The sequence below is a fragment of the Zalophus californianus genome, chromosome 11 (genome assembly GCF_009762305.2).
Source record: "Zalophus californianus isolate mZalCal1 chromosome 11, mZalCal1.pri.v2, whole genome shotgun sequence".
NCBI classification, from domain to species: Eukaryota; Metazoa; Chordata; class Mammalia; order Carnivora; family Otariidae; genus Zalophus; species Zalophus californianus.
Window position 1 is genome coordinate 13,992,744 of NC_045605.1, and position 24,415 is coordinate 14,017,158.

A 24,415-nucleotide genomic window follows, 5' to 3' on the forward strand; every position below is an offset into this window, starting at 1 on the left:
AGTTGTCGAACGTTGGCCACTGTGCTGGGCCCTGTGGAGACACAGAGGTTAGTAAGATGGGTTGGGCTGGCCTCATGGAGTTTGCAGCTGGAGAGAAAGGACAGCAGGTCCTTGGCGTTTAGTGAGTGCTCACTGTGGTGTTGACTCTCTAGGCCGCCATAAAGCAGGGCGGTGTGTGCAAAGAGCTCTTGCTGGCACAGGTGCCGGGCCTAGGGGAGCTCTGAGGGGAAGGACGTGACTTGCCTGGAGATCAGGAAAAATCTTGGAAGAGATGACATTTGACCTGGCTCTTAAAGAGTAGGTAAGTTTTAGACATGGGGGTGTAAAGGATATTTTGGGCAAGCGAACAGCTTGAGCAAAGGCGCAGGGCCTGAGAAGTGCAGACTGCGGATGGGAATAGCTTCCAGACTCTCCCCACAGTAGTCCTGTCACTTCTAATCTCTGTCCCCCGGTCTGTCCTCCATCGCCACCAGAAAGTTCTTAAAACAAACAAAACCAAAACCTCATCATGGTGTTATAATACCTACAACCCCCCAATGTGGTTTTATAGTATGCCCTTTGTCTAATGTCCAATTTATTCGTTTTTAGCAATTAAGATTTCCCTCAGTATTCCCACGGTATTCATACATCCAGGAAATCATGACGTCAGCAGCTCAGATTTCCCCAAACTTCGAGATACTGATTGCAAGCTGAATTAAGCTTTTCATAAGTCTAATATATAAAATTCTTTTCACATGCTTGCGACACTTTCAAATGAAACTGATCACTCACGTTTTATTAGAAGGATCACAAAGCTGACCTGTAAAGCAATAGTGCCTGTATCATGGATTTAAATTTGTTTCCTTATTATCTCTAACTGTGTTCCTATTATCCCTTATCGTGCTCTATTTGTTTTTGACTCGTACTTCTTGGTCTTCAGCTCACCTCAAGAGCCAGGGTTAACGTCTTGGCGGGTGGAGGTTGCAAATGCTGTGGCCCACTGGCCCGGAGTTGTAGCTGGGTCTTCCTGGGTGGTCCAGCTCTAGCCATAGGCCAGACTCTGTTTTATTGTTATACTTCTTCTCAGAACTATGTCCCCATTTTTACCCCAGAGACTGTCCACGTTTTTGGCGGTGCCCAATCAGATACGTTTTGATTGTGACTTCAACACTTTCTGTGAAATGTGACACTGTGTTGCCGAGTGTCCCATCTTTATCATCAACCTGATCTGTGTCCACTTTGAAACTTGTGAGTGGCGCCTGGTCTCTTTGCATTCCATTCAAAGCCTTCAGTGTGTTTGGTTCCCTGAAATGACAACTTTGTTTCTTCTCATCGGCCATGAAGACCTCATACTGCCGATGTCATCAGCAGCTCAGGTTTGGAGCCAAGAAGGATGACCATGAGCAGGAATGGGGCATCAAGAGGACTTAACTGGCTCTCAGAGAAAGGAGAAAGTTTCTGCATGAGACTGAGCAAATTGGGAGTAGAGATTCATGTGTATATGGCCAGCACTGTCCCATGCCTGGAACATGGGAAGGATGTGGGTATGTTTTGCTGAGCGGCTGAGAGAACCAGGAGAGTGAGCTCCTCTGGAACAAGGAGGAGGATCCCTGCAGGTTGTGTTGTGCTCTGTGTTCTGCCGTTTCCTTCCCTTTGCTGTTCCAGGCCCCGGGAAGATTGTATGTTTGGTCCCTGCTGTCCTCTGGCCGATGGAGGATCCCACTGAGGATCAATCATGATGCACTTTGACTTTGAACTTGTTAATTTTTACTTCATAATGGGGACTACAAATGTCAACAAAAAAGGGATCTTCTTTGACATGTCATGGATTTCCAGAAGCTTCCCTTCTGATGATTCTATGTTTCTCTGGGGGAGTGGGAACTTTTAAACATATTTTTTTTATAACCTCTTTAATATAAATAGACAACCCAGTGTGATGGGGGGAAATGTCTGGAGTGGGAGGTGTTAAATACACCTCCCACCCCTGTCTCTAGCATCCCAGCAGATCTCATGCTTTTTTGCCACAGGGAGTGTTGGGTTCCTGCGTTCGAACCCCAGGTAGAAGTAGGAGGGCTTTTCCTGGTGTGGAAGGTCAGTGTTGAGGATGAACAGGGGTTTCAGGATAGACAAAGCTGCCTCTGCTTGGATCGCACCCTTTGAAAATGGTTTTTGTCCGTGTTTATAGAGCTTGGATCCTTTGAGCTACCCATTTCTTCCCGCTCCTGGGCATCCTGGGCAGCCCTAGATGGAGGGCTCCTGCTCTGGTGTGTTCTACCCTGTCTCTGTGCTGTCCCGTCACTTTGCTCGTTATTCCATGAGAGGGCAGTAGGATGTCAAGAATGCCTCTCCTTGTCTCTCTCTCTCTCCCTCTCCCTCTCCCTCCTCTCCTCCCCTCTCCTGCCTTTAGTGTAAACCCATTTCTTGTCAATTATAGAATCAAAGGGGATGGATTCACGGACCAGACACTGAGAATGGGTGTGAGTGAGGACGGGAGGCAGCAGGGTGGGTGAGCAGGCACCGTGTGGCCTGGTGGAGCTGGTGAGAACCCATCCTTGGATCAAAGGAGGGGGAGGGAGCTGGGCTTAGAAATCACAGGATGATGTCAGTGTGATTGGGAAGCGCTCACAACAGGCAGTGCAAAGAATTGAGACCAACTGAGTGGGAAGGAGACGTGGTGAATAACCTGACTGATGGCTGGCTTGGGGGGTTCCGCTCCCCCATCCTCCACTCTCTCCCTCCCAAGCCCGCCTTTGTGCTCTAGGAAGGAGGGAACTGCAGCGTTGGAGACCTCATAGCTTTGGAGGGTTATGTTAAATATTCATGAAATGCTCTTACAGGCACCACCTTCCTCATGCAGATGACAAGGTTGTTTTTAAAAAGGCAGCAGATATTTGCCTTGAGATACTCAGGGGCCCGGGGCTGTGACAGGAGGAGGCAGAAGGAGTCTGAGCATGGATGAGCGGAGAGCAAAGTGGTGCCGAGGGTGCAGCCCCCGCCCTGGCCTGTGTCCCCACACCCAGAACACTGAAGCAGGAGGCGGTACACCGGGGCCTGCAGTGTGCATCCTGGGCAGGCCTTGGCTTGCGCTGTGATGAGGAGCAGGGCCAAGTGAAGGGAGAGGGGTATGGAGTCGGATGCATTTTCCCCGATACTCTCAGTCAGGCACTGTGGGCCATCTGCAATAAATGTCTAGTCTCCCTCTGTTGTCCCAACCCGCAGGACCTACCTCTGGCTGTTGAGTTGTTGCACTTTGTTGACAGGGGCTCAGAGAAGGCAAACTCCTTTATAGTAGCCCTATTTTAATATCTTAATGTTTAGGTAGACAGAATAGGATAAGCTCCATCATGGGAAAATCTTCTTTTGAAGAATTTGAGCTTGAGAATGGCAGAGTTGGCCTAACATTCTTGTCGCCTGACTGCTTTCTCTCATGCCTAAGAATGGGAGTCTCTTCTGCATCTGCTGTCCTCTGACTTTTGAAAGGTTACTTGTTTTTCCCTCATCTTGAATATTCACAGTTAACATTTGTTTAGCATTTTCCATTTAATAAGCACTGTGACAAATAGTCTAATCCCTTTGTAACCTTGTGAAATGAATAGTTCATCTCCATTTTACAAAGTCGGAGCTCCTAGGCCCACATGACACACTCATTTTAAAAAATTCAATCAACAAGTGTTTGCTGTGCACTTATGTGCCAGAAACTAGGCACTGAGGATGGCAGGGAGCTGACCTGGTGAGGGAAACAGAGGGGAAATCCGCACTGATGTTACAGTAGTCGTTGCGGCGGGACCGGAAGGCTCATCTCAGGACAGCTGCCCTGGGGGTCAGGGAGGGCTTCCTGGAAGATGTGACACTGTGAGGGCCAGTGGGAGTTTGTCCAGGTAGATCGTGTGTGTGTGTGTGTGTGTGTGTGTGTGTGTGTGTGTGTGTGTGTGTGTGTGTAGAATATGCATGGCATCTCAGGAGCAAGGGGCAGTCTCCCTGGAGCTGGGCCCTGGCAGGCGGCTCTTGAACACTGGAGGGCCCCTCAACAACCTTGGGGGGGGTGCCTGCGGATACAAGCAGTGATTTTATGCTGTGCTGTGCAGTGTGTATTGGTGGAAGAGGAGGCAGACTGGGGAACCCGGACCTTCCTGGTCGCCCTCTGAGGTTCTTCCCTCAGCAGGCCCTCGAGTGAGGCTGGAGGAGCAATTTGGTGGGGCTCAGAGTGACTGTTGGCTAAATAAAGTGAAATAAGGAAAAAATAAATAAAAGAACATGCACGGCCAGGTAGTGAAATGGCACCAGGTTCATCCACAGGCGGGAGGATGCATGCAGGCTGTGGCTGCCCGTGACCCTTGTGAAGCAGGCAGGGCTGGGCGGGAAAAGCTCTGGGCCATGTGAGGAGATGTGGACTTTATCTTGAAGGCCATGGGTGCTGTTGGAGGTCTGACCCTCCTTTGTCCCCTAATGCAAGGTCTGTTGCTCTTTTCTCTTCATGAGATGAGCACGACCTGGGTGGTTTGGCTCTGCCAGAAACCCCTCAGTCACCCTGAGACACTCCCACCCCCTGGGGGCCCGTGGAGCCCCTCAGACTGGGTACTGCACTCCAGTTGTGTGCTGGCCACTGTCGCAGGGATTGGGATGAGTAGGCCTGGCCTTACTTTGTTCCTCCTGCTCTTGAGGAGGAGGGGCTCACCTCCCCACTTTCTCTTAGCCCAGTGGTCACAGTGGATTTCTCCCAAAGCCACAGGCTACGGATGTTGGGAAGATGGGCAGCACTGGAGGGTACCCTGCCTTCGAGCTACCAAGGCATGAGGGAAGCCTCCCCTTCTCTCTTTCACTGTCTGCTTTTCTCCCTGGGACAGGACAGGGGCTGGGGACAGTATCACCACTGTGTCCCGTGCCCTTTGCTTTGGACAGCAAAGGCTCGTAACCAGGGCTACCTGGGGCATTTCATTCTTCTCCATACTCAGAGCGGGATCTATGTCTTGTTCCTGTATGGGTCCCCAGAGCAGTGCTTGGCACATAGAAGGCACCCAGGGAATGACCACCTGTGTCTCACAGTAAAACGTTAGTGGCATATTTATGGGACACTTAGGGTCTGCCAGGCACTGTTCTCCATTCTCTAGCTCACTTATGAGTGTTAAATGAGTGTTAACTCATTTAATCTTCCTCCAGACCCAGTAAGATAGGTCCTCCTGTGTCCCCATATTTTAGAGGAAGAAACTGAGGCACAGAGAAGTTAAATAATGGGCCTCAGGTCCCTGTAAGGGTGGGGATTTGAACCTAAGTAGTCTGTCTCTGAAGCTGAGCTCTGAACTGCTCTGCTTTCCTGCCTCTCTTCACCATCCTTGGAAAGTTTGGGTTGGCTGGTCAGTAGGCGGATGGGCGCGTCTTCGGGTTCAGTAGATCCTTTAACAGACAGCGTGGATGAATGCCATGTTCAGAGTGTCTGCGGGGACCTCTGGACTCTAGTCACCAGGCTCCTTGTGTGAGGCTCCAGGGTGAGGAACCTGGAAGTGTCAAAAGTCCCTGCTCAGAAGTCATTCATACCGGCAGCCCAAGTGATGTTTTCTGGAAGGAAGGCTTCTCTGAGCCCAGGAGAGAGCGCTGGCTGTATTTCAAGGAAGGGGTTTCTTTTGTTACTTTGGCTGGCTTTCAAGGTTTTTCTAGTCTTTAAAGTGGGGTTTGTGCGTGAGAACCAGGCAGCTGGACAGGGTGCTCCTATTGAGAGACCCTGCCTAGGGGACTCTAGTGATAACAGCCTCAAGGTGTGGCACCTTTGATCCAGCCTAGCTCATGCCAGGTCCGTGCTTGTCCACAGAGAACAACGGGCCTGAGAGCAGGACCATTTCTGGCAGATGTGGGACTCTGCGGTGCAGGCCAAGACCTTCTCCGAACCAGGCGGAGGCCTGAGGCTTTGCCCCTTTCAGCCACCCCCATCCCGCTCCCCTGTCACAGGTCAGACCTGTGTTCTGAAGGTCTCCCAACCCCTTTATCCTTCATAGCCATTTCCCCCGGTAAATCTTGTCTTGGCTTCTGCTTTCCAGAGCATGCAGTGGAGAGGGTGGCTTGTGCAGGGGAGGCTTTAGGGGAAGAAGCCACCCTCATCACTACTGATGAAGGACATTCTCCTGTTTTTTTCCCTGCTGCCTTTTAAAAATGTAAAAAATAGAAATTTTAGATTTTGGTACTTTTATGTGATTTTCCATCATCATCATCGTAAATACATACTGATTTTCTAAAAAGTGAACACTGACTTCCGAGTCTGCAATCCTATGATTTGGCTACTGGGGCTGGAATGAGACATTTATTCCTTGAGAACATGGTAGGCGGTGATGGAGTTCAGTGCACTGGTTTCCACGCCTGTCAGTGGACGGGGCTGGTTGGGTGTCTGTAAATCACCACAGACGTTTAGATTTGGTAGATCTGGAGAGGAACGAGGAATCTGGGTTTTAAATAGCTGTTGGGGTGTTTGATAACCACTGGTGTCAGAGCTGGAGTGCTGGCCCTTACAAGTCAAGGAATGACAGTTCCATCTTGTTCCAAGTCTCTGAAATTATTTTATTAATTCTTGATGCCTCCTTGTCCAACATGGTCTGCTGCTGCCTAGGAGTCTCCGAGAACAAGCCAGCCAGAAGAGAGGAAGGATGCTTCTCTGGATTCCGATGCTGCAGGGCCCCCCACTCCTGGCAAGCTCCTCAGCCAGGGTGCAGACAGCAGTCTGAGCAGCGCTGATGGCAAAGGGCAGCAGGGTAGAGGGGTGAGTGCTTGGCTCCTGGAAAAAGAAACGGATGAGAAGAGTGATCCTGGGATGTCCAGGAACGGGGTGGACCCTGGGGGCAGTCAGCCTGCCAAAGCCAACGAAAAGGAGGCACCAGAGGACCCAGCGGATGCAGGAGAGGGGGATCCCAGGAAGGGAGAGGCCGAGGCAGCGGAGGAGGCTTCCGACCCCAAAGAGAGCAGATCAGACCGGAGCAAGGTAAGTCCCCCTGTGCCTCAGGACTTGCTGTTCCCTCCCTGTGCTGCTCTCTGAAGCCCCGTGGGGGATCCCTGTCCCCACAGCTTCATTTGTAGGCCCTGCAGTGGGCTGGCACCAGCAGCCAGAACCCTTCATGGTGACACATCTGCCCAGACCCAGCAGGCAGACAGAGCCTGACTGAAACTCCAAACCTGCTGGCATTAGCAACTCAGTAGAAATTTGCCTTTCCATTGGCACCCTCCTGGGACATTCGTGTTCTTCTGTTGTACCTACTTTCTCTTCCTGCCTCCCTGCTCCTACTTCTTGACACCAGCCAGTCAAGATTGCTGTAGTCTGCGTTTCTGCAGAGCTTCTGTAGAGAGGGGATGACACTGAGGGGGTGAGGACCATGGGAGTGCTTGGCCCCAGCTGCGGTCACTTAGGTTACCAGAAGACTCCTCTGATGGCATGGGAGTCTTGCTTTGACAAGACCGGGCCAGTGACCCAAATGCCCACAAGTACTTCCCAGTGCCTTTTGCATTTTCAGTTTTCCGTCCCTTAGTCCTGCTCTTCTTCCAGGTAGATGGTGAGGAAGTTCATTTAAAGAGCTTTAAGCAGCTTCCTGGGAAAGATACTCTCATTCTGTTCTTTGGGACAGCATGAACCTTCCCTACTGCCAGTTTCCTAACTGTCTCCCCTCCACTTCACTTGGCTCTCCTTACATGTGAAAATCCTTGTTGACCTCAGTCAGAGTGTGGGCTCAGCTGGGCTGTTCAGCCCCAGTGAGGTGGGGGCTGGTGCATGTGTCCAGAAGGAAGGGGAGGGTCCACGGCCCTCTTTCAGGTTTTCCAGAAGAGGTAGACTTTGGTGAGGGCTCAGCCCCGTGTTGGCACCATGGCCCGAACAGCGTTCCCTGGGTGGTGATCCCCACGCTCATGCTCTGGGTAACTTCTCGGTGGGTCTGTTTCCCCCAGGAGTCGGAGGTTAGTGAACACGTGAAGGAGCTGCAGCTCTCGGACTCCACTGATTCTGACCCCAAGTCCCTCCTGGGCCTGGTGAGTCTGAGGTGGGGGCAGCAGAGTGGGGTGAAGAGCGTGGATTTGTCCGTCCCTGTGGTTCATTTGCCTGGCATCACACAGCTTGAAGTGGGGATGTTAGAATTCAGACTTGGGTCTTGTCTCACTCTCGTTTCTCCACTCATCAGCTAAGAGTAACACACTGCCTCCTCCATAGGTGTCTTGTGAGAAGAAGGTGAGGCAGAGAATATCAAACGTTAGCACGTAGACTCAGGTGACTGAGCGATCGTTACTCTTGTGTCTGCGGGGTGAGTTGTCTGGGAGATATATGATCTAGAGCCTCTGGACTGTAGCAGAAACCTTACATGAATCTAGGAGGTTAGAGACCAGGGTGTGTGTGTGTGTGTGTGTGTGTGTGTGTGTGTGTGTGTGTGTGTTTATGGGATCACCAAGCAATGGCAAGGACCAGTGTGTGTGTGTGTGTGTGTGTGTGTGTGTGTGTGTGTGTGTGTGTGTGTGTGTGTGTGTTTATGGGATCACCAAGCAATGGCAAGGACCAGTGTGTGTGTGTGTGTGTGTGTGTGTGTGTGTGTGTGTGTGTGTGTGTGTGTTTATGGGATCACCAAGCAATGGCAAGGACCAGTCCTCAGGCTGTAGCTAGGAGGGATGCTGGGGTTACATTTCCAAAGAGAAGACATTGTCCTGGAATGTCAGCATGGATGGATGGTCGTTCTTTCCCAGGCCTTCCACCCAGCCTGCTGTCTCCTGGCTTCATTTGCCAGGTCTGTATCTATGGGGAGTAGTTGAGGGTGTTTTTTGGCAGAACACCACCTCTGGAAACCATGCTCCATCTGTTTGGAGGAGGCAGATCAAAGGGAAGGGATTAGCGGGAGAGGGTCAGGGATGAACAGTAATGATAGGAGGGGGTGCGGAGGAATTAGGAGGCTGTGTGCTCTAGCCCCTCACTGAGCCATGGGCTTAGGAGGCAGATGGCAGCTACATTAAGTGGAGTAGAACTCAAACTGAAAGGAAAATGTCACCAAAAAAACCCCACAAAAAACAAAACAAACCCACAAGCTAGGAAGGGCAGGCGGAAATTCATTGTTGGCAAAAACCATCATGAAGAATAGCCATGTCCTAGGACTCTTGGAAGGAAGGGCTCCGTCTCCCCTAAGGGAGTCCCCGTGTGGAGAAGTGTGTCTATCAGCGTTTTTCTTCTCTACAGGAGTGGGTGGAGGAAGCCACGGGACCGCAGGACCAGACCTAGGCCTGGGCCTCCTGCCATTTGTCAGGGCTGATGACAGAACTGTCCCTATTAGCACGCTGTCAGGTAGCAATCCTTCACTTAGCCCCTCAGGCCTCTTAGGCTCGGAGGGGGCAGGATCAGGGTCCTGTGGCAGCCAGAGGGCAGCAGGGAGCTGGCACTGGTGTGAGCATTTGCTGTCTGTCCCCAAGAGAAGCCTGCAGAGGGAGCTCCACTAATTAATCCCAGAGGGATTGTCCAGAGGGGGGCCCTGGGGAAGGGGAAGAGAGCAAGCGGTGAATAGCCCACTGTGCCTCGCTTCCAAGCCTGCTGGGCACTTTGACCTCCCTCCTGGCACCCTGTTTGGGCACCAGGAGGGCGAGACAGCTGGAAAGTGACATGCTTGCAGCGTGTGTCCTGCAGAGAGCTTGGGCTTTGGCGTCAGCCCAGGACATATCTGACCCACCAGCCCCATTACTACTGAGTTGTGTGACCTTGGGCAAATTCCGTGTGCTCTCAGACCTGCTTCCCCGTGAGAAGCCATAAGAATCAGTCTCATGGGCTTATTTTTTCCCCCATGGTTTTATTATGAAAAATTTCAGACATACAGAAAAATTAAAAGGATTTTTGAGTGAATACATACATCCTTACCACTTAGAGTCTACAGTGAACATTATACTTGCTGTATCACGTACCTTTCTGGACTACTCATAGTGTTATTTTGAAGATGAGAATAACTAGTAGATGTGGAAATGTTTTGCACAGTGCCTGGCCCGCAGTAGGCACCTTTCTGGAAGGCGGGGAGGCAGAGGAGAGGCCCTGGTGGACGCTGTGATGGGGGCAGCATTGACCTCCCCCTCCACTGTCTCTAGGACTTTGGTTTTCGCAGTCGGATCTCGGAGCACCTGCTGGATGTTGACGTGCTTTCCCCAGTCCTGGATGGAGCCCGCTGGGAGGTGAGTCTCTCTGGGTGGCAGATAAGCCCCAGCAGAACACTGCCCATCCCAGGGTGCATTTCTGGAAGCTCCCTCCCTTCTGATTCAATAGGGCCTGGCCCCGACTGTGCCTGCGATGGGCTGCCATCATTCCTGCTCTTTGCTGCTAAGAATGAAGGCATCCTCCCTCCCCGCCCCCCCCCCCCACCCCGCAACATATATCTATGTGTCCATCCGGAATGAAGGCATCCTCCCTCCCCGCCCCCCCACCCCGCAACATACATCTATGTGTCCATCCGTTTATTTAGCAACTGAGGGTTGACCACTTGCTCATGTGCAAAATACATGACTGTGGATTTCAAGGCATTTTACGACCTGGCCCATTCAGTCCCTGCAGGCTCCCCCTCAGCCCACCTGCCACACACCAGCCGCGCCCACCACTCACCGTTCCCGGGGCATACCACCCACTTCCTTCACTGCTCCACCTGCCCTGCTGCTTCCCCTTTTGTCCTAAGCTCTTTCTCGGTCTTGGAGGCCCACCTCTGATGTCACCTCCTCCAGGCAGGATGAATCCTTCCGTCCCTTGGCTCCCCGTAGTGCTGCTGCTTCTGTTTTATGGTTCTTGGGTCTGTCTCCCTCCTAGATGTAAGCTCTCTGTGGGGACATCTGGCCCCCAGAAAGGTACAAAGATGACTCAGACACAGATCTTGTCCTTATGGAGCCTTGGCTTCCTACGAAGCCAAGAAGGTCATCCTTTCAGACTCAGGGCTCCATTCCCCCATTTTTATTACGATCGCCCTACTTTGTTACCTATTTTACATTTTAGTTTGTTACATAGATTGGCCTGTGTGTTTTTTTATTGTTTTCCTTGAAAGTGAGACAGGGTGTTCTCTGCTGAGCTTGGTGTGATTTGTAGGGGGAGACAGTGGTGAGTTGAACACTGGAAGGGGGGCGGGTAGGGGCGGCCGTTAGCTGCAGGCTCTGCCCAGGCTGATGCCATGAGAACTGGCAGCCTTGGCAGGAAGCCTTCTGCTGCAGGCACTGGGAGGTACTCCCAGGCAGCATTTCTATTTTTTAATGGAATTTGGGGGAGTTGGCTTTTAGTTCAGGCCTTGCCCTTCCTCGCCCATCCAGATGGTACCGTTGGCCCCAGCTGCCGGGGCTCCGGCTGCCAGTGGAGAGGCGTGGGAGGCTGTGGGTACAGGCTGGGGACACGGCCATAGGCCAGCCCGGCCAGAACCCCAAGGGTGAAGAGGGAGTCTCCTGCCCTACCTCTCCCGTTAACCCTGATGTCCCAGAACAGACCGGGCTCCTGTCAGCGTGACAGAGGGAGCGTGGGTCCTCGGATGGGCACTGGCCCTGGTAGAGCTGGGTTTTTGTGCCTTAGGCTGGGGAGAGGGGAGGAGCAGGAACAGGGGGGCTGGCATTTGTGGGACGCCTTCTCTGGGCCAGGAGTCAGGCTTTATGTACATGAGCTAACATAATCCTCACCACGAGCCCTGTGAGCTGCGGGTTACTGTTCCATATTATAGTGGAGGAGGCAGACTCCCCAGCTAGAAAGTGATAGAGCAAGAGCTCGAGTCTAGGCTGATGACACTGCCATCCCCCTGAGGCCCCACCCCTGCAGGAAATATTTGAACTTCTCAACAATAGCCCTCTTTTTCACCGGCTTGCTAGATTTGCCTAGACACCCAAGCTTTAAAATGAGATTTTTGGGGGGCGGGGCACCTGGGTGGCTCAGTTGGTTAAGTGTCTGACTCTTGATTTTGGCTCAGGTCATGATCTCAGGGTTGTGAGATCGAGCCCTGTGTTGGGATTCACGCTGTGTGTGGAGTCTGCTTGAGAGTCTCTCTCTCCCTTTGTGCCCCGCCCCCCCACCACCCTGCCATGAGATTTTGTTTTTTTGGGTTGTGGTTTTTTTTGGATACATGGTGTAATCAGTCCCTGACTGGGAAGGGGGCATCGTTGGCTACTGATGGGACCTGGGTACTTTGGGGGGTCCCAAAGTGAAGCAGTGGAGCACCCTATCTTCCTCCCTTCGGGTGCCCAGAGGGTATCCTTTCTGTCTGGAATATAGCGCTCTCTCCTTTCACCACGTCCCCATCTCTCCAGGGTCCTTCCTCTTCCACGTGCTTGACTGCTGCCTTAGTCACTTCTGCCCATCATCGCAGTGTCCCTGTCCATCACTGGTGCTGCAGGGCTGGGCCTCTGTGGATTTGAGGGTTCACAGATGTCTCAGCTTTCTCTTTGCAACTGCCAGTGAAGGCTTCCGATGACAGGAGGCAGGATTTTCTTTTTTGTATGTTTTCTCCTTTAGCCTCTGGCTTCTGGCTCTGCAGGCAGTGGCTTTGGCCTCTGGCTCTTCCTCCCTAGGCCAGCCAGGCCAGCCCTGGCAGCAGCTGCGAGCCTGGGGGCTTAGCCAAAGCCCTAGGGGGGCCCATGATACAGTAGAGGGGCCTTCTCTTCTGTGTCCCGAGTGGTCATCCTACTCAAGAGCCACCTCTCAGTGCTTCCTCCTAGGTGCAAGAATTGGTTGGAGAATTAAGGCACCCAAATGCCGACCTCTCCAATACGCACTTTCCCCTGCTCCTTGCCTACAGGCCCAGAGGCTGGGAAGAGAAGACAAGGATGGCAGCCAGTCCGGCCAAGATGAGCTGCAGAGCAAGCAGTCCAGAGGCTCGGAGAGGTACAGTACGTGGGAGGCCGCCCTCAGGGACCTTGGGGACGGGGTGAATTGGGCAGAATGCCTGGCTCAGCGCGCTCCCGCCTGAAGGCAGATGGTGAGCTGACTGGATAGCCTCGCAGAGTCTGTGTGCCTGTGCTCACGCCTGTACACGCGCATGCCCTCAGATTCTGCACCGAGACAGGAGTGTGGGTACATTGGGTGGGACTTTGTGCGGCGCTGTGGGCCAGGGCTGGAGGACCTGGCTGGAGGGTCCGTACCGCAGCTCGGAACTGTTGCCCTGCCACATCAGAAATGGCTGCAGCCAATTGTGTGCGTGCACGTGCGAGAGACACACAGACAAACCGGGAGGGAGAGCGGAGAGACTGGGAGAGAGAGACAGGGCCTTCCAGCTTCTGAGGCTGGAGCCACAGTGAGAGGAGAACTACCACCCTGGACGAGGAAGTGAGGCAGTCGCTCTGCCTTTTGAGCCTGGAGGAGCTAGCAGCCTTCCTACGAGCTGCAAGCTACAGCTTCGTGCATTTTCTGTAGTCTGACCATTCCAGTCTGGCTTCTCTCTTTCTCCCTATTTTCCGCTCAGTTCTTCCATCCCCGCCTGGCCTCAGTGATGGTGAGCGCTGGGAGCGGACACAACCGTGAGAGGGCCCAGCTCTCACCCCGGGACGGGCAGATGCAGCGCAGGGACCCGGGAGGGCAAAGGGAGAGCTCAGTGGGGAGGTTCCCTTTCCTGCTTTTCTGGCCGCTTTGCCCTCCGTGGCTCTCCGTGGACGTAGGGCCGGGGCTGGGGCCCTGTCTGGGAGGAGGAATGGACCCAGATCCACATACCACACTCTCTAGTTCTCTCCCTGCTCTTCAAACAGTAGGCCTTACTCCGCTGCTCTGGCTGGTCTGACCAGGTTGTCTCCTCCACTTGTGCCTGGGAGGTGGCAGAGTCCCCTTCACAGCCAGGCCACCGAAGAAGGGCCTCCGCAGGCCTCTGAGGGGCAGCCCAGGCAGGAGCAGGCAGAGGAGCCTGGGGAGGACTCTGTAGTCAGCCCCGTCCCGCCACCCGGTTCCCTGCGGAGGTAAGGGGGAGCTGGTAGCCCTTCCAGGCGTGTAGTTGTGGGTGCAGAGGCTCAGAGTGGCTGCTGGGGGTGCCTGGAGAGGTGGGGAGCTGGGGTGGGTTTGCAGGTTTCCACTGAGTGCCCCATGTGAGCTGGGGAATGAGGAAACCTGCTTCTTCTTAGTTCTTAGTCTACAGCTAAAATTGGGGTGCACCATCTGATTAGGGGAGCCTAGAAACTTTTGAACAAGGAAGCATCTCTTGTGACCCAGCTGTCTTCCTGCTAGGGGCTCGGGCAAGACTGTCTCCCACCTGGGCTGTGCTGTCCGGTGGAGGGGGGGGGGATGGCATTTGCCCCAGTCCCCACCTGCCCATGCTCCCCACCCCCTAGCAGTCATCCCACTTCTAGTCCTACACCAAACCGAAGGAGAGCCCCATTGTGTGCGGGGCCCCTGGGGAGGGAGCTGCAGAATCCTAGGCTTCCCCGAGGCTAGCCTCGGGGACCTTTGTGCCCCAGCCTGGCCCAGAGCCTGGCTTGCATCTGCTCGTTCTTCTGTTCCCCTGGTGAGAGGAAGATGCTGGTGTCAGAGCCCATTCAGTCAGAATGAGTCACTGGGGGAAGCCGAGCAGCAGCAATGTTCAGTGTTCGGTCCACAGCGTCCACTGACTACCTGCCGTGTGCAGGGCTTCTCCTTGGGCGCCGTAACCCTTCCGCAGCCCACATGGACGTGTCTGTGGCCTTCAGTGTAAATAGCCCGGGAAGAGGCGGGGGGTGGGGGGCAGAGTGAGGCCCGAGATAGGGACACTTAGTTGGGGCTGATGTCCCTTGTCCTCAGGGCTCTCTGACCCTGAATGGGTGCATCTAGAGCCTCTTGCCTTCCCACCAACTTTAACACAGTTGCTTCCTTATTGCTATCAAGGGAGGAGACCCCAGACCCACCTGCCGCCCACGAGAGGGGCAAGGAGCAGCGCTCCCAGGCCACGGAGCTGGGCCTTGGGCAGGAAGAGGCCAAGGAGCCCGAGGAGAAGGTGGCAGCCGGCCCTGCCCCGCCAGTCTCTCCAGAGGCGTAAGGGCCAGTGTTAACGTCTGTCCCCGTCCTCCCTTGTGTGTGCTTTGCTTTAGTGCCCACCACTCCTGGGTGGTAGGGAGGGGGTGGAGTCGGGGGAGACTGCATGTGCCCTTTGTTCTGTGTGCCGCTCTGAGATCCCCAGGCAGCTGTGAATGAAGGTGGACGTGAGGGCTAGCAGAAACCCAGTAAATCCTGTTTTCCCCTCTACCAAGCACTGGTTTTCGCCCTTTTTTTTTTTTTAATATTTTATTTATTCATTCGAGACACAGAGATACAGAAAGAGAGAGAGAGAGAGCATGAGCAGGGAGAGAGGCAGAGGGAGAGGGAGAAGCAGGCTTCCTGCTGAGCCAGGAGCCCGATGTGGGGCTCGATCCCAGGACCCTGGGACCATGACCCGAGCCGAAGGCAGACGCTTAACCATCTGAGCCACCGAGGCGCCCTGGTTTTCGCTTTCTTAGCAACATTTTATTGAGGTATTTACATGAAAGTACATAAATCTGAACTGTACAAATCAATGCACGCCTACATGCAGATCAGAGGTAGAACATTTCCGTCCCTTCAGAAAGTTTCCTCGCGCCCCTTTCCTCCCCGCGCACTGCCCCAGGTCACCACGCTTCTGGCTTCTGTCCCCTAGGTTCACCTTTCCAGTTCTCCAGCCTGACGTAAATGGAATTATACCGTATCCAGATATGCGTTTTGGGCCTGGGTCCAAGGCTCACCTCCGTTGTTACCCGCGCCCCTCTGAAACTTAGAGACCATTGAGCTTTCCTCCTCCCATTGTCTCCTTCCCCTCTACTGCTTTCACAGATGAGGAGACGGAGGCTCGCAGTGAAGGGATTTGCCCAACATCACATCGCTGGTGGCTTGTCTAACCGGGACGAGGCTCTGGTCGCTGGAGCCCTCGACTTCCTACTCAGTGTGCGGCCCCTGGTCCTTTTCTCTGCGTGGAGAGACAGGAGCCAGGGTTATGGGTTTGTTGGCGTCTGTGAATCGAGCGCCACAAAAGGATTAGGAATCGGAGCTGACTGTTGAGTAGGGACAGGCTTGCGCCCCAGTTACTCACAGCTGGCAGGGTCGTGAGCTCCTTACTCTTGTCCTCACCGCCACACTGCACAGTGATGCGGGGAAGGGGCAGCCCCGCGTTTCAGGCGGCGACAGCTCTGACACTGGGGAGTGACAGGGCTTTTCCAAGTCTCTTTGGTGGCTGTGGACATTGGGGCAGGGTCCTTTCTATGAGGGCAGGAGACAGGACTCTCTGGGCAGAGGGCAGAGGGCATCTTCCTGGCAGCTCGGGGATGGAAGCTGGGCGGCGAGGCCCCTCCCGAGCTGTCTGGGCTGATGAGATGCGCCCCCTTACTTTGTGTTTCTTCTCCCAAACCGGTGAGGCCGCCCCGGCTGGGTCGCAGAGACCCATTCCTCCACCACACAGATTCACTTTACTAGCACGCTTAGGGAATGTCTTCTGTTCCTTTCCTGAGTCTTTTCAGGCCCCATAACTTCCCTGTTACTCGTCTTCACAGTTACGTTTCTGTGTGTTGTGAGGAGTAGCTCTGTGTCTGGGTCTCATTTGTACCCGTGGGATTTTAATTTATGGAGGTGACTGACAACACAGGGCAATGCCATTAAGGAAGAATTTATTACTTACGTTTCCAGAGAGAAGAGGGCGTGCCACGCCATGCTAGGCCTCAAGGGGAAGGAGCAGGCTGTGTCAGGAGGCAGAAGAGGCGAGAAGGGAGAGCGTGGCCCAGAGCCTTTATTGGGGTTTCCATGGGAAGGAATGGGTGAGGCAGGGTAAGTACCTTGAGTGAGTGTGGGATTGGATAGTTTGAACAATGTTAGCGGGCTTTGGGCTATGGGGGTGGCCCGCCAGTTGCCTGGTTCCTGGCAGACCCTGCGACCCTGCGACCCTGCGTGATTTGTGATTTGGCGGTGAGTTCTGGAAGGAGGTGCTTCCGTTGTGGCACCCTGGGCGATTGGTTGGTTTGCATATGAAAGACACATTCCCTGCCGTCTGTAAGAGCCGGCTAGTCCTGGGACCCGCAGTCTCTCCTCTCCCAGCAAACTTACACAGATATCAAAATACATCATAAAATAACAAAAAACCAAAACCATGATTCATGGAGTCCGTCGCCTTTCACAGATGTTGTCAAGCTGGATCAGAAGGAGTTAGGGGCAGAGGGCGGGCCAGCAAGCAGCCGTCCCTGTGTGCGCTCTGCGGCCTGAGGGCCTGGGTCCAAGAGTCAGGGGTGGCCTCCCCTTGGTGATCCCGGCGCCTCTCATGAGGTGTTTGTAGAAAGGGGGTAAACGAATTCAAACCACTGGGCTGCACGTGAAAGGGACGGGATCTCTTTAATTGCAATGTTAGTGGTGGTGCAGCCAGTCGAGAATGTCCTGGGCACCACCGCCTCCTCCCTCCCCACCACCTGCCCTCCCCACTCCTTCCCTGCCTTGGGGGCCAGCCTGAAATGTTGATGCCCCTACAGAGCGTCCTCTTGGCCGCTGCCTGTTGGAAACTGGGTCTCTCTGATGCTGACACCTGAGGAGTGTCCTCGAAATCAGACCCGCCTCTTCCTCTGGAGGCTTCATCTTCCCTGTTGTCTCCTCAATCAGTCGGACCAAGGCAGGGTGTTAGGGACGCTTAGAGCTCTAAAATGGGGACACGGGGAAGAGCCTGCTGGAAACCAGCCCCCCTCGCCTGGGTGCTCGCCCGTGCGCGTCGCCCGTGCGCACGCTGCTGCGCCGTCTGAGGCCCCATCTCTCCGCAGCATCTGTCCCTCGGGCTCCACTTAGCTATACAGCCCACAGGGGAGACAGACATTCAGAGGTACCATCTCAGGGAAAAAAAAAAAGATGTTTTCAGCCAAGGCTGGAAATGAGTTGGAGGGTTGATGAGGCGGAGAACTGTGGGGGGAGTTTCTCTCGGAGAGCGGGACTCTCAGAGGAGGTGGTGACCGCGTCTCTTAGATCCGCATCAATTGGGCTGTGTCAGGGGACCTGGAGGAGAGCCGGGAACGGGAAGGGGGGTGGAGATGGGGTTGAGAGCAGAAGAGAACTGAAGGCCTGGCCCAAGGCTGTTTCTGGTCTGAGTTAACCATTTTAGGAAAGGGGGAAGGAAAGATCTTAGTGGTATTTCGGAGACGTCAGGAGCCTTTTATGTCTTCCTTCTCTCTCTGGTCTCAAGGGGCCCAGACGGAATTCCAAAGCCCTTGTTTTCTTTGCTCTTCTAGTCTGATCCCGGCCGCCGCCTTCCACCTGCTGCAGTGAGGGGAAAGGGGGTCCTGCGTCCCCTCTTCCACTCTTGCGCCAGTGCTCCGTGGTGTGGACCGTGCCCATGCTGCTGAGGCTGACGGGGCCAGCATGCCTGGCCTGCCGCGCCTGCGCACTGGTGGGGAAGGGTGGTGGTTGCGTGGTGGTGGTTGTGTGGCGAGACCAATTTCTAACAGAAGATGAGGGGACCTGGGAACGCACAGGTGCTGGCCTTTAGGAAAGCTGCTCCCGGAGGCGAAGTACTTTATCTCGCTTACGCTTTCGTGCCTCCAAGTGTTCTTGGGTTTCTTTCTGGGCATTTCCTTCAAGAACCCTCATTACTTCATAGACATCTTTTCCACCAGGACCATTATTCCTTATCTTAGCACCCACCTTATGCATCTAGGTTAGCGCTGAATTTCTTTTACCCATTTCTAAGCATGGAGTTGACTGAGCAGATGAAAACGTGGCATCATCAAGGAGAGATGGAGCAGGACATTCTCGGTGCACTCTTGCTACTGGCTTTGGCTGAGGGAGCAGTCTCCTGCCTGGCTCCCTTGGCCTTCCTGTGCTGGACCTCCATGGACTCTTCTGGGTGTCAGGGCTAGGAGACTTGCGGCCGCTTCTCCTGCCAGCTTCACGAGCATCTACCTGTGTTCATTTTGGGAGGCAGAGAGCAGCCTCTGGGGACTCCCCGAACTGCTGGTGGGAGCCTCTAGTAGCAGGCAGAGCCCTAGTGGGGAGATGGGAACAGGGCCATGAACCATCCTGGGGAGGACTCCATTATGGACAGAGCTTCAGTCTCTCCCTGTGGCTGCCAGGTTTTGAGCCACATCTTCGGGTTTTCACGTTGGGCTACAACCTCCCAGGTCCCCCAGAGCCTAGTATGGGCTACCCTTCTCCCTCGGCCCTTGAGGCCTTAGCCACAGTGGGGCTTGCCCTGTGAACAGATACCGCCTAGATCTTTGAGGGGCTAGCCTTCCCACCGGCCCCGGGTGTGGCCTGATTTGCGTTTGTGATTCCTGACCCCTTGGGCCCTCCATGAGGCCTCCTTGTGTGTTGTTCTGGATCTGTATAACAGGGGGGATATTAAATCTGGTGAAATGCTGTCCCCCACCCTTGGCAGGCGATCTACGGAGCCTGCAGCTCCCCCAAAGCAGGCTTCACTGAAGGCCATGGAAGAGGCCATGGCCCAGGACCTGGAGCAAGACCGGAGGCGGCTCCTGGAGTCGAAGCGGGAGAAGATGCAGCAGCTGCGGGAGAAGCTGTGGCAGGAGGAGGAAGAGGAGACCCTCCAGCTTCACCAGCGGAAAGAGAAGTCTCTCAGGTCCTGCCCTCCCCTTAGGCAAGCTGCCGGGGCCTCGCAGTGACATGGGGAGCAAGCGACCCCCCGCCCCGGAGACCCGTGGCCCCACGGAGACTCCTCCTCCTCCGTGGCCTGTGCGGAGGAACGGGCTCCCTGGTTCGGGAGGGAGTTGGGAGGCGTGATAATAGTGCGAGTAGCTAACACTTTTTGAGAGACAGCCCTGGTCCCTGTGCTTTTTATCTGGTAATTGGTTTAGTCCTGAGAGTGGCTCTTGTGAGGTACTGCTGTCAGCCCCGTCCTATAGGATCTGCGATACAGATGAAGAGACTGAGGCATGGACAGGCTAGGTGACTTGTCCAAGGTGTCAAAGTTATTAAGCAGCGGAGCCGGGTTAGCCCAGGCAGCTGGTCCCTGGAGCCCGTTTTTTTCACCACTATGTTGTCCTCTCTCTCAGGAGTCAGGGCCCTGTTGGGACCCAGTGAGATTGGTGGGGACCACATGATACAGTCTGAGGTGCTATTTCCCAGAACCCAGAAGTTTCTATTTGGGTTCCTGCTCTTTATGTAGCTGGCTGGGACACCCTCGACGAGTTAGACACTTAAGGCTGGGCTGGGTCTGTATGGATGAGATGATGTGTACACATCTGTAAACAAGCTAGAGGTTATTTTTACAAGAAAAGGCCATCCAGGGCTGGCATGGCGGCTCCAGAGTCACCAGGTCCCTGGCGGTCTTTTAATCTCTCTGCTGCCTTTAGTGCTGGCTACTCTCAGGGTCTCTTCAGAGTCCAGCGTGGCTGCTGGATCCCCAACCATTGTGTCTGGGCCTCAGGCGGGAAGAATAGGGACAGAGTACAAAAGGGGTACCTTCCAGCTCATTTGGTCTGTTTTAAGGTACTTTCTTGGAAACTTCACCCAGTAACTTCTGTTTATTCTTAAAGAAGTTCTCTTGGGAAGTTTACTCAATAATTTCCATGCATATTTGATGAGTTACCCTTGGCCACAAAGAAAACTGGGGAATGTAGTCCTTGAGCTGGGTCTCTTTACCCGACCGAATAAAAATCAGTGCTCCTATGGGAAGGGAGCGTGGGAGGGTGGTTACTGAGAACGAAGTCGGCAGTCTGTTGCAGGCCCAGGGCGGGGCAGAGGCTACAACAAGGTGTTAATATATTTTTCACTTACTTGGCAACATAACTAAAGGCTAAATCTTTTCCTCTTGGACAGAACATCTAAAAGTGGTAGACTTATTTTTATATCATACATAGCAAAGAGTGCATAAAATGTTTATGCTTAACTTCGACTAATGGAAAACCAACACCCAGCTACCCAGACGATCGGGGATAGTCTCTCTCATTAGCCCAACACAGGATCTGCTGACCCAGGGCCCATCCTTCTATCACCCCTCCTGGATCCCCTGCCAGGCAGCACCTTCCTCTTTCAGCCAAATGAAAATTGGGGCAGGGGCCCGCTCAAACAGGGTGTGACTTAGCTAATCTTAACAGGCAGAGCCTAGGAGGAAATCCTGGTAGTGTCTCCCTGCCAGCCCACCAGGCTCCTCCTCTCTTACCCTGGGCCTGGCTGACTGTGCTTTCTTTTCTTTTCTTTTCTTTTCTTTTTTTAAAGATTTTATTTATTTATTCATGAGAGACAGAGGGAGAGAGACAGAGAGAGAGAGGGGAGCAGAGGGAGAAGCAGGCTCCCAAGGAGCAGGGAGCCCGATGCGGGACTTGATCCCAGGACCCTGGGATCATGACCTGAGCCGAAGGCAGACGCTTAACCATCTGAGCCACCCAGGCGCCCTGACTGTGCTTTCTGTTCCTCGCCAAACCCCCAGCTCCAGAAGGCCGCCAAGAACTCTCTTAGGTTGTGGTGAAGGCTAGCATGCCAAAAGTATCTGACTCAGGGCCTGAAACATGGTGGTTGCTCAATAAATGGTAGCTCTTGATTTTATTTCCAGTTGAAATCATTGGTTTCAGTGGCCTTCATGAAGTGATTTTTCTGTAGGCAGTGCCTTGTGAGACTCACTACGAAATAGTTTATTGCAAGAACCCTGTTTCTGCTTACACGCGAGCCTTTCTGAGGGCTGGGGCCGTCTGTGCTGGGCAACTTCCACGTGGTAGAAATTGCTGGAAGCCACAGCTGACCTTGTAGTGGATACTGCTTGAATGAGAAGGCAGGCAGGAAGACAAGAAGGCTGACCCTTAGTTTCTTCAGTCATAACACGAAGAAATTGAATTTAGTTGTGAGATGAAGAGAGGCTGTTTTAAATGAAGGACATAACCTCTCGGGGCCCTCCCAGCTCTGACATCCTGTGGTGATGTGTGGAAAACAGAGCCATTGGACAAGGAGAAAGGGTTTCCGGGGAATCTCGGAGAGAGGAGTTTTATTTAACTCAAATTTCCTGTCACAATGGAAGAGGGTAGTGGTGCAGGTAACTTGAAATAGAAAATGACCCTAAGTCTTTTTTGGCTTTGGAATTCACCAGGAAGCTTTTCAAAGACATCGTCTTCTGAATTGTGTTTTTCTTAGGCTTGAACTCCCTGAGTGCACAGCACTCAGCCCCGGGTCCTGTGGGGGCTGCCTGGGCAGGCGGGTGTCTGCCTGGGATGAAATGCTTACCGTCGTTTGTCCGTAAATAAGATGTCCCTCATGGGTCATCGGCGTGTGCTTATAGTTTGGGGCTGGGTGATGCTGTTCAACTTCCACAAACATTTAGGGAACACCTACTTCACATCAGCTGCTATGTTCAGCACCTCGGATATGACAGGCTCTCAGACACGATTCTTTCTCTGGAGAAGCTCCCAGACTTGTAAGGAAAAGAGACACACAAAAGATGAAATTACTATGTGTGGTACAGAGCGGCCCGGGATTAGGAAGGGCCTCGCGGAAAGGGTGAAGGGAACAGAAGGGCTAATCGATGAACCCGGAGAGACTTGGGAGAGGCTTCTCTGAGAGGAGGAAGCTGGGTGCTGAGCGGTGAATACGGCTTTGTCAAATAAAAAAAGGGAATTCTCGGGGGAGGCACCAGCACGAACAAGGGCCAACAGGCGAGTGTGGTGGGGTCGAGAGGCGGTGGCTGGGACCGTCCGTCAGGTTGTGAGTGACAGGGCGCGGCACCAGAGCCGGGCTGGGGTCAGACCGTCTCTGTCCTTGAGTGAATGCCATGCCGAGGTGTACCTGTGGGCAGAGGGGAGCCTCTGGCAGAAATGCTGTTCTGGGATCAAGCAGCAGCCTGTTGTCCTCTTGCTGCCACCAAGAGCAGGAAGCATTCGTGGCCCCCTCTTACCCTGGAAGGTGTTATAGGGAGGCAGCAGGACCCAGGTTTAGGAAACCTCGCAGGCAAGCTACAGGCTTTTGGAGGCCGAGAGTTGGGAATTATGAATAGAAGAGTGGTTCCTCCAACAAACTTGCCTTTCTTTTCCGTCCCAGTTCCCTGAAGGAGCAGCTGCGGAAGGCCACCGAGGAGGAGGAGACTCACATGAGAGAGGAGGAGAGCCGGAGGCTGTCCCAGCTCCGGGCCCAGGTGCAGTCCAGTGCGGAAGCAGATGAGGGCCGCATCAGGTGAGCGCACCGTGGGCTGGCCGCCCCTGGCAGTGCCCCCTGAGTGCACGGGCCCATCCCATTCCGTCTGTCTGTCTGTCCGCTCAGGGCTGAGCAGGAGGCTTCCCTGCAGAGGCTGAGAGAAGAGTTGGAGTCTCTCCAGAAGGCTGAGAGGGCCAGCTTGGAACAGCAGAGCAGACAGATGCTGGAGCAGCTCAAGGAAGAGGTGGAGGCCTCGGAGAAGAGAGAGCACGCTGCCCTGAATGCCGAGAAGGAGGCGGCTTTGCAGCAGCTCAGGAAGCAGCTGGAGGGGGAGAGGAAAGAGGTGAGCCCGCAGCATGGAGCCTCCCGTCAGACGGGCCCCTGGGCTGCCTGGGGAGGGGCCGGGTGCCAGGCTGGGCGGGGTCGGGGGGGCGGGCGCCAGGCACAGAGGAGGTGTCTCCACAGCTGGCACGGGACTTGGAGACAGTGGGTGGGCCGACTGGGCCCGCCACCCCCACATGGGCCCCGCCGTCTGCGGGCAGGGGCTAGCCCAGGTCTGCATGGCACGGGGGAGGGGATGGCAGGTGTCCAGGGGTTCTGTCCAGGGCCAGCACTAGCTGGGTGCTGTCCGTGGCAGTGAGGAGGGTGGAGGGGGAATGACGTATGGATTTGGGAAGATTTTGTGACTGAAAGAACTTAGGTCAGACCAGAGGTTCTGAGAAAAAGGTGGCCTGTCCCCATCCCTGTCCCTGAGGGGCATCTGCGATGACCTTTCGTCTCTGCAGCTGTAGAGAGATTGCACACTCAGAGGAGGGTTTTCTCCTTTGTCTTTACTCCCCATGTCTCCAATCCTGTCTGTCTCCTGATGGTCTGTCTCTAGGTAAGAGTAGGAAGTAAGGAACAGTCAGGCCACGTGGAACTTTTTTCCTTGGGTGAAGGTGAGCTTCAGCTTTTAGAGGAGAGACTACAAGAGGTGGGGGAGGGTGTCCCTGTCGCACAGGTGCTCAGGCCCATTGTGCCAGACATCCAGCCTTCATAGCCTCGGGCCCTATTCATAGGCAGGAGCGTGACCTGTGTACCTGGGCCTAGCCCGGGGCCAGGGGGATGGGAGCGGTGACCTGAGGCTTACTGACATGCCCCTCCACTCTGGCCTTCATTTCCTACTCATTTGCTAGTTGCAGCCTTTAGGGACGGAGTTATTTTGGGGGAACAAAGATGTGTCTCTGTGGTTCCCCTTGGTCCTTTAGCTGGAAGGGAGTCAGGCATGGTCTCCCTTCCTCCGGGGTCAGTGCCCGGCCAGCCTTCCCTGCCCTCCGGCTGTCACAGGCCCCTTGTTGCTCCCCAGGCCGTGGCAGCACTGGAGAGGGAGCACAAGGCCGAGCTGGAGCGGATCTCTTCCTCGCTGGAGGCCAAGCACAGGGAGGTGAGGTGCAGCCG

General features: G+C 54.3%; 1 protein-coding gene across 21 annotated transcripts in view; it reads left to right on the forward strand.

Annotated features, from left to right (window-relative positions):
* CEP164 (centrosomal protein 164) overlaps nucleotides 1–24,415 on the forward strand; it is a 62,190-nt gene that overhangs the window by 27,314 nt on the left and 10,461 nt on the right. For 16 of the 21 annotated variants that reach the window (XR_003517463.2, XR_003517464.2, XR_003517462.2 and 13 more), the window contains 11 exons: nucleotides 6,572–6,940; nucleotides 7,894–7,974; nucleotides 10,051–10,134; nucleotides 12,714–12,799; nucleotides 13,657–13,860; nucleotides 14,759–14,905; nucleotides 16,562–16,699; nucleotides 19,281–19,499; nucleotides 22,886–23,017; nucleotides 23,105–23,321; nucleotides 24,324–24,401. Coding sequence is in view for 17 of the 21 variants with exons in the window: in XM_027579724.2 (XP_027435525.2) it covers nucleotides 6,572–6,940; nucleotides 7,894–7,974; nucleotides 10,051–10,134; nucleotides 12,714–12,799; nucleotides 13,657–13,860; nucleotides 14,759–14,905; nucleotides 16,562–16,699; nucleotides 19,281–19,499; nucleotides 22,886–23,017; nucleotides 23,105–23,321; nucleotides 24,324–24,401 (1,755 nt within the window). In the remaining 4 variants the exon portion in view is untranslated. The remainder of the gene's footprint in view (nucleotides 1–6,571; nucleotides 6,941–7,893; nucleotides 7,975–10,050; nucleotides 10,135–12,713; nucleotides 12,800–13,656; nucleotides 13,861–14,758; nucleotides 14,906–16,561; nucleotides 16,700–19,280; nucleotides 19,500–22,885; nucleotides 23,018–23,104; nucleotides 23,322–24,323; nucleotides 24,402–24,415) is intronic. The other 5 variants (XM_027579726.2, XM_027579735.2, XM_027579727.2 and 2 more) reach the window with 4 other exon arrangements.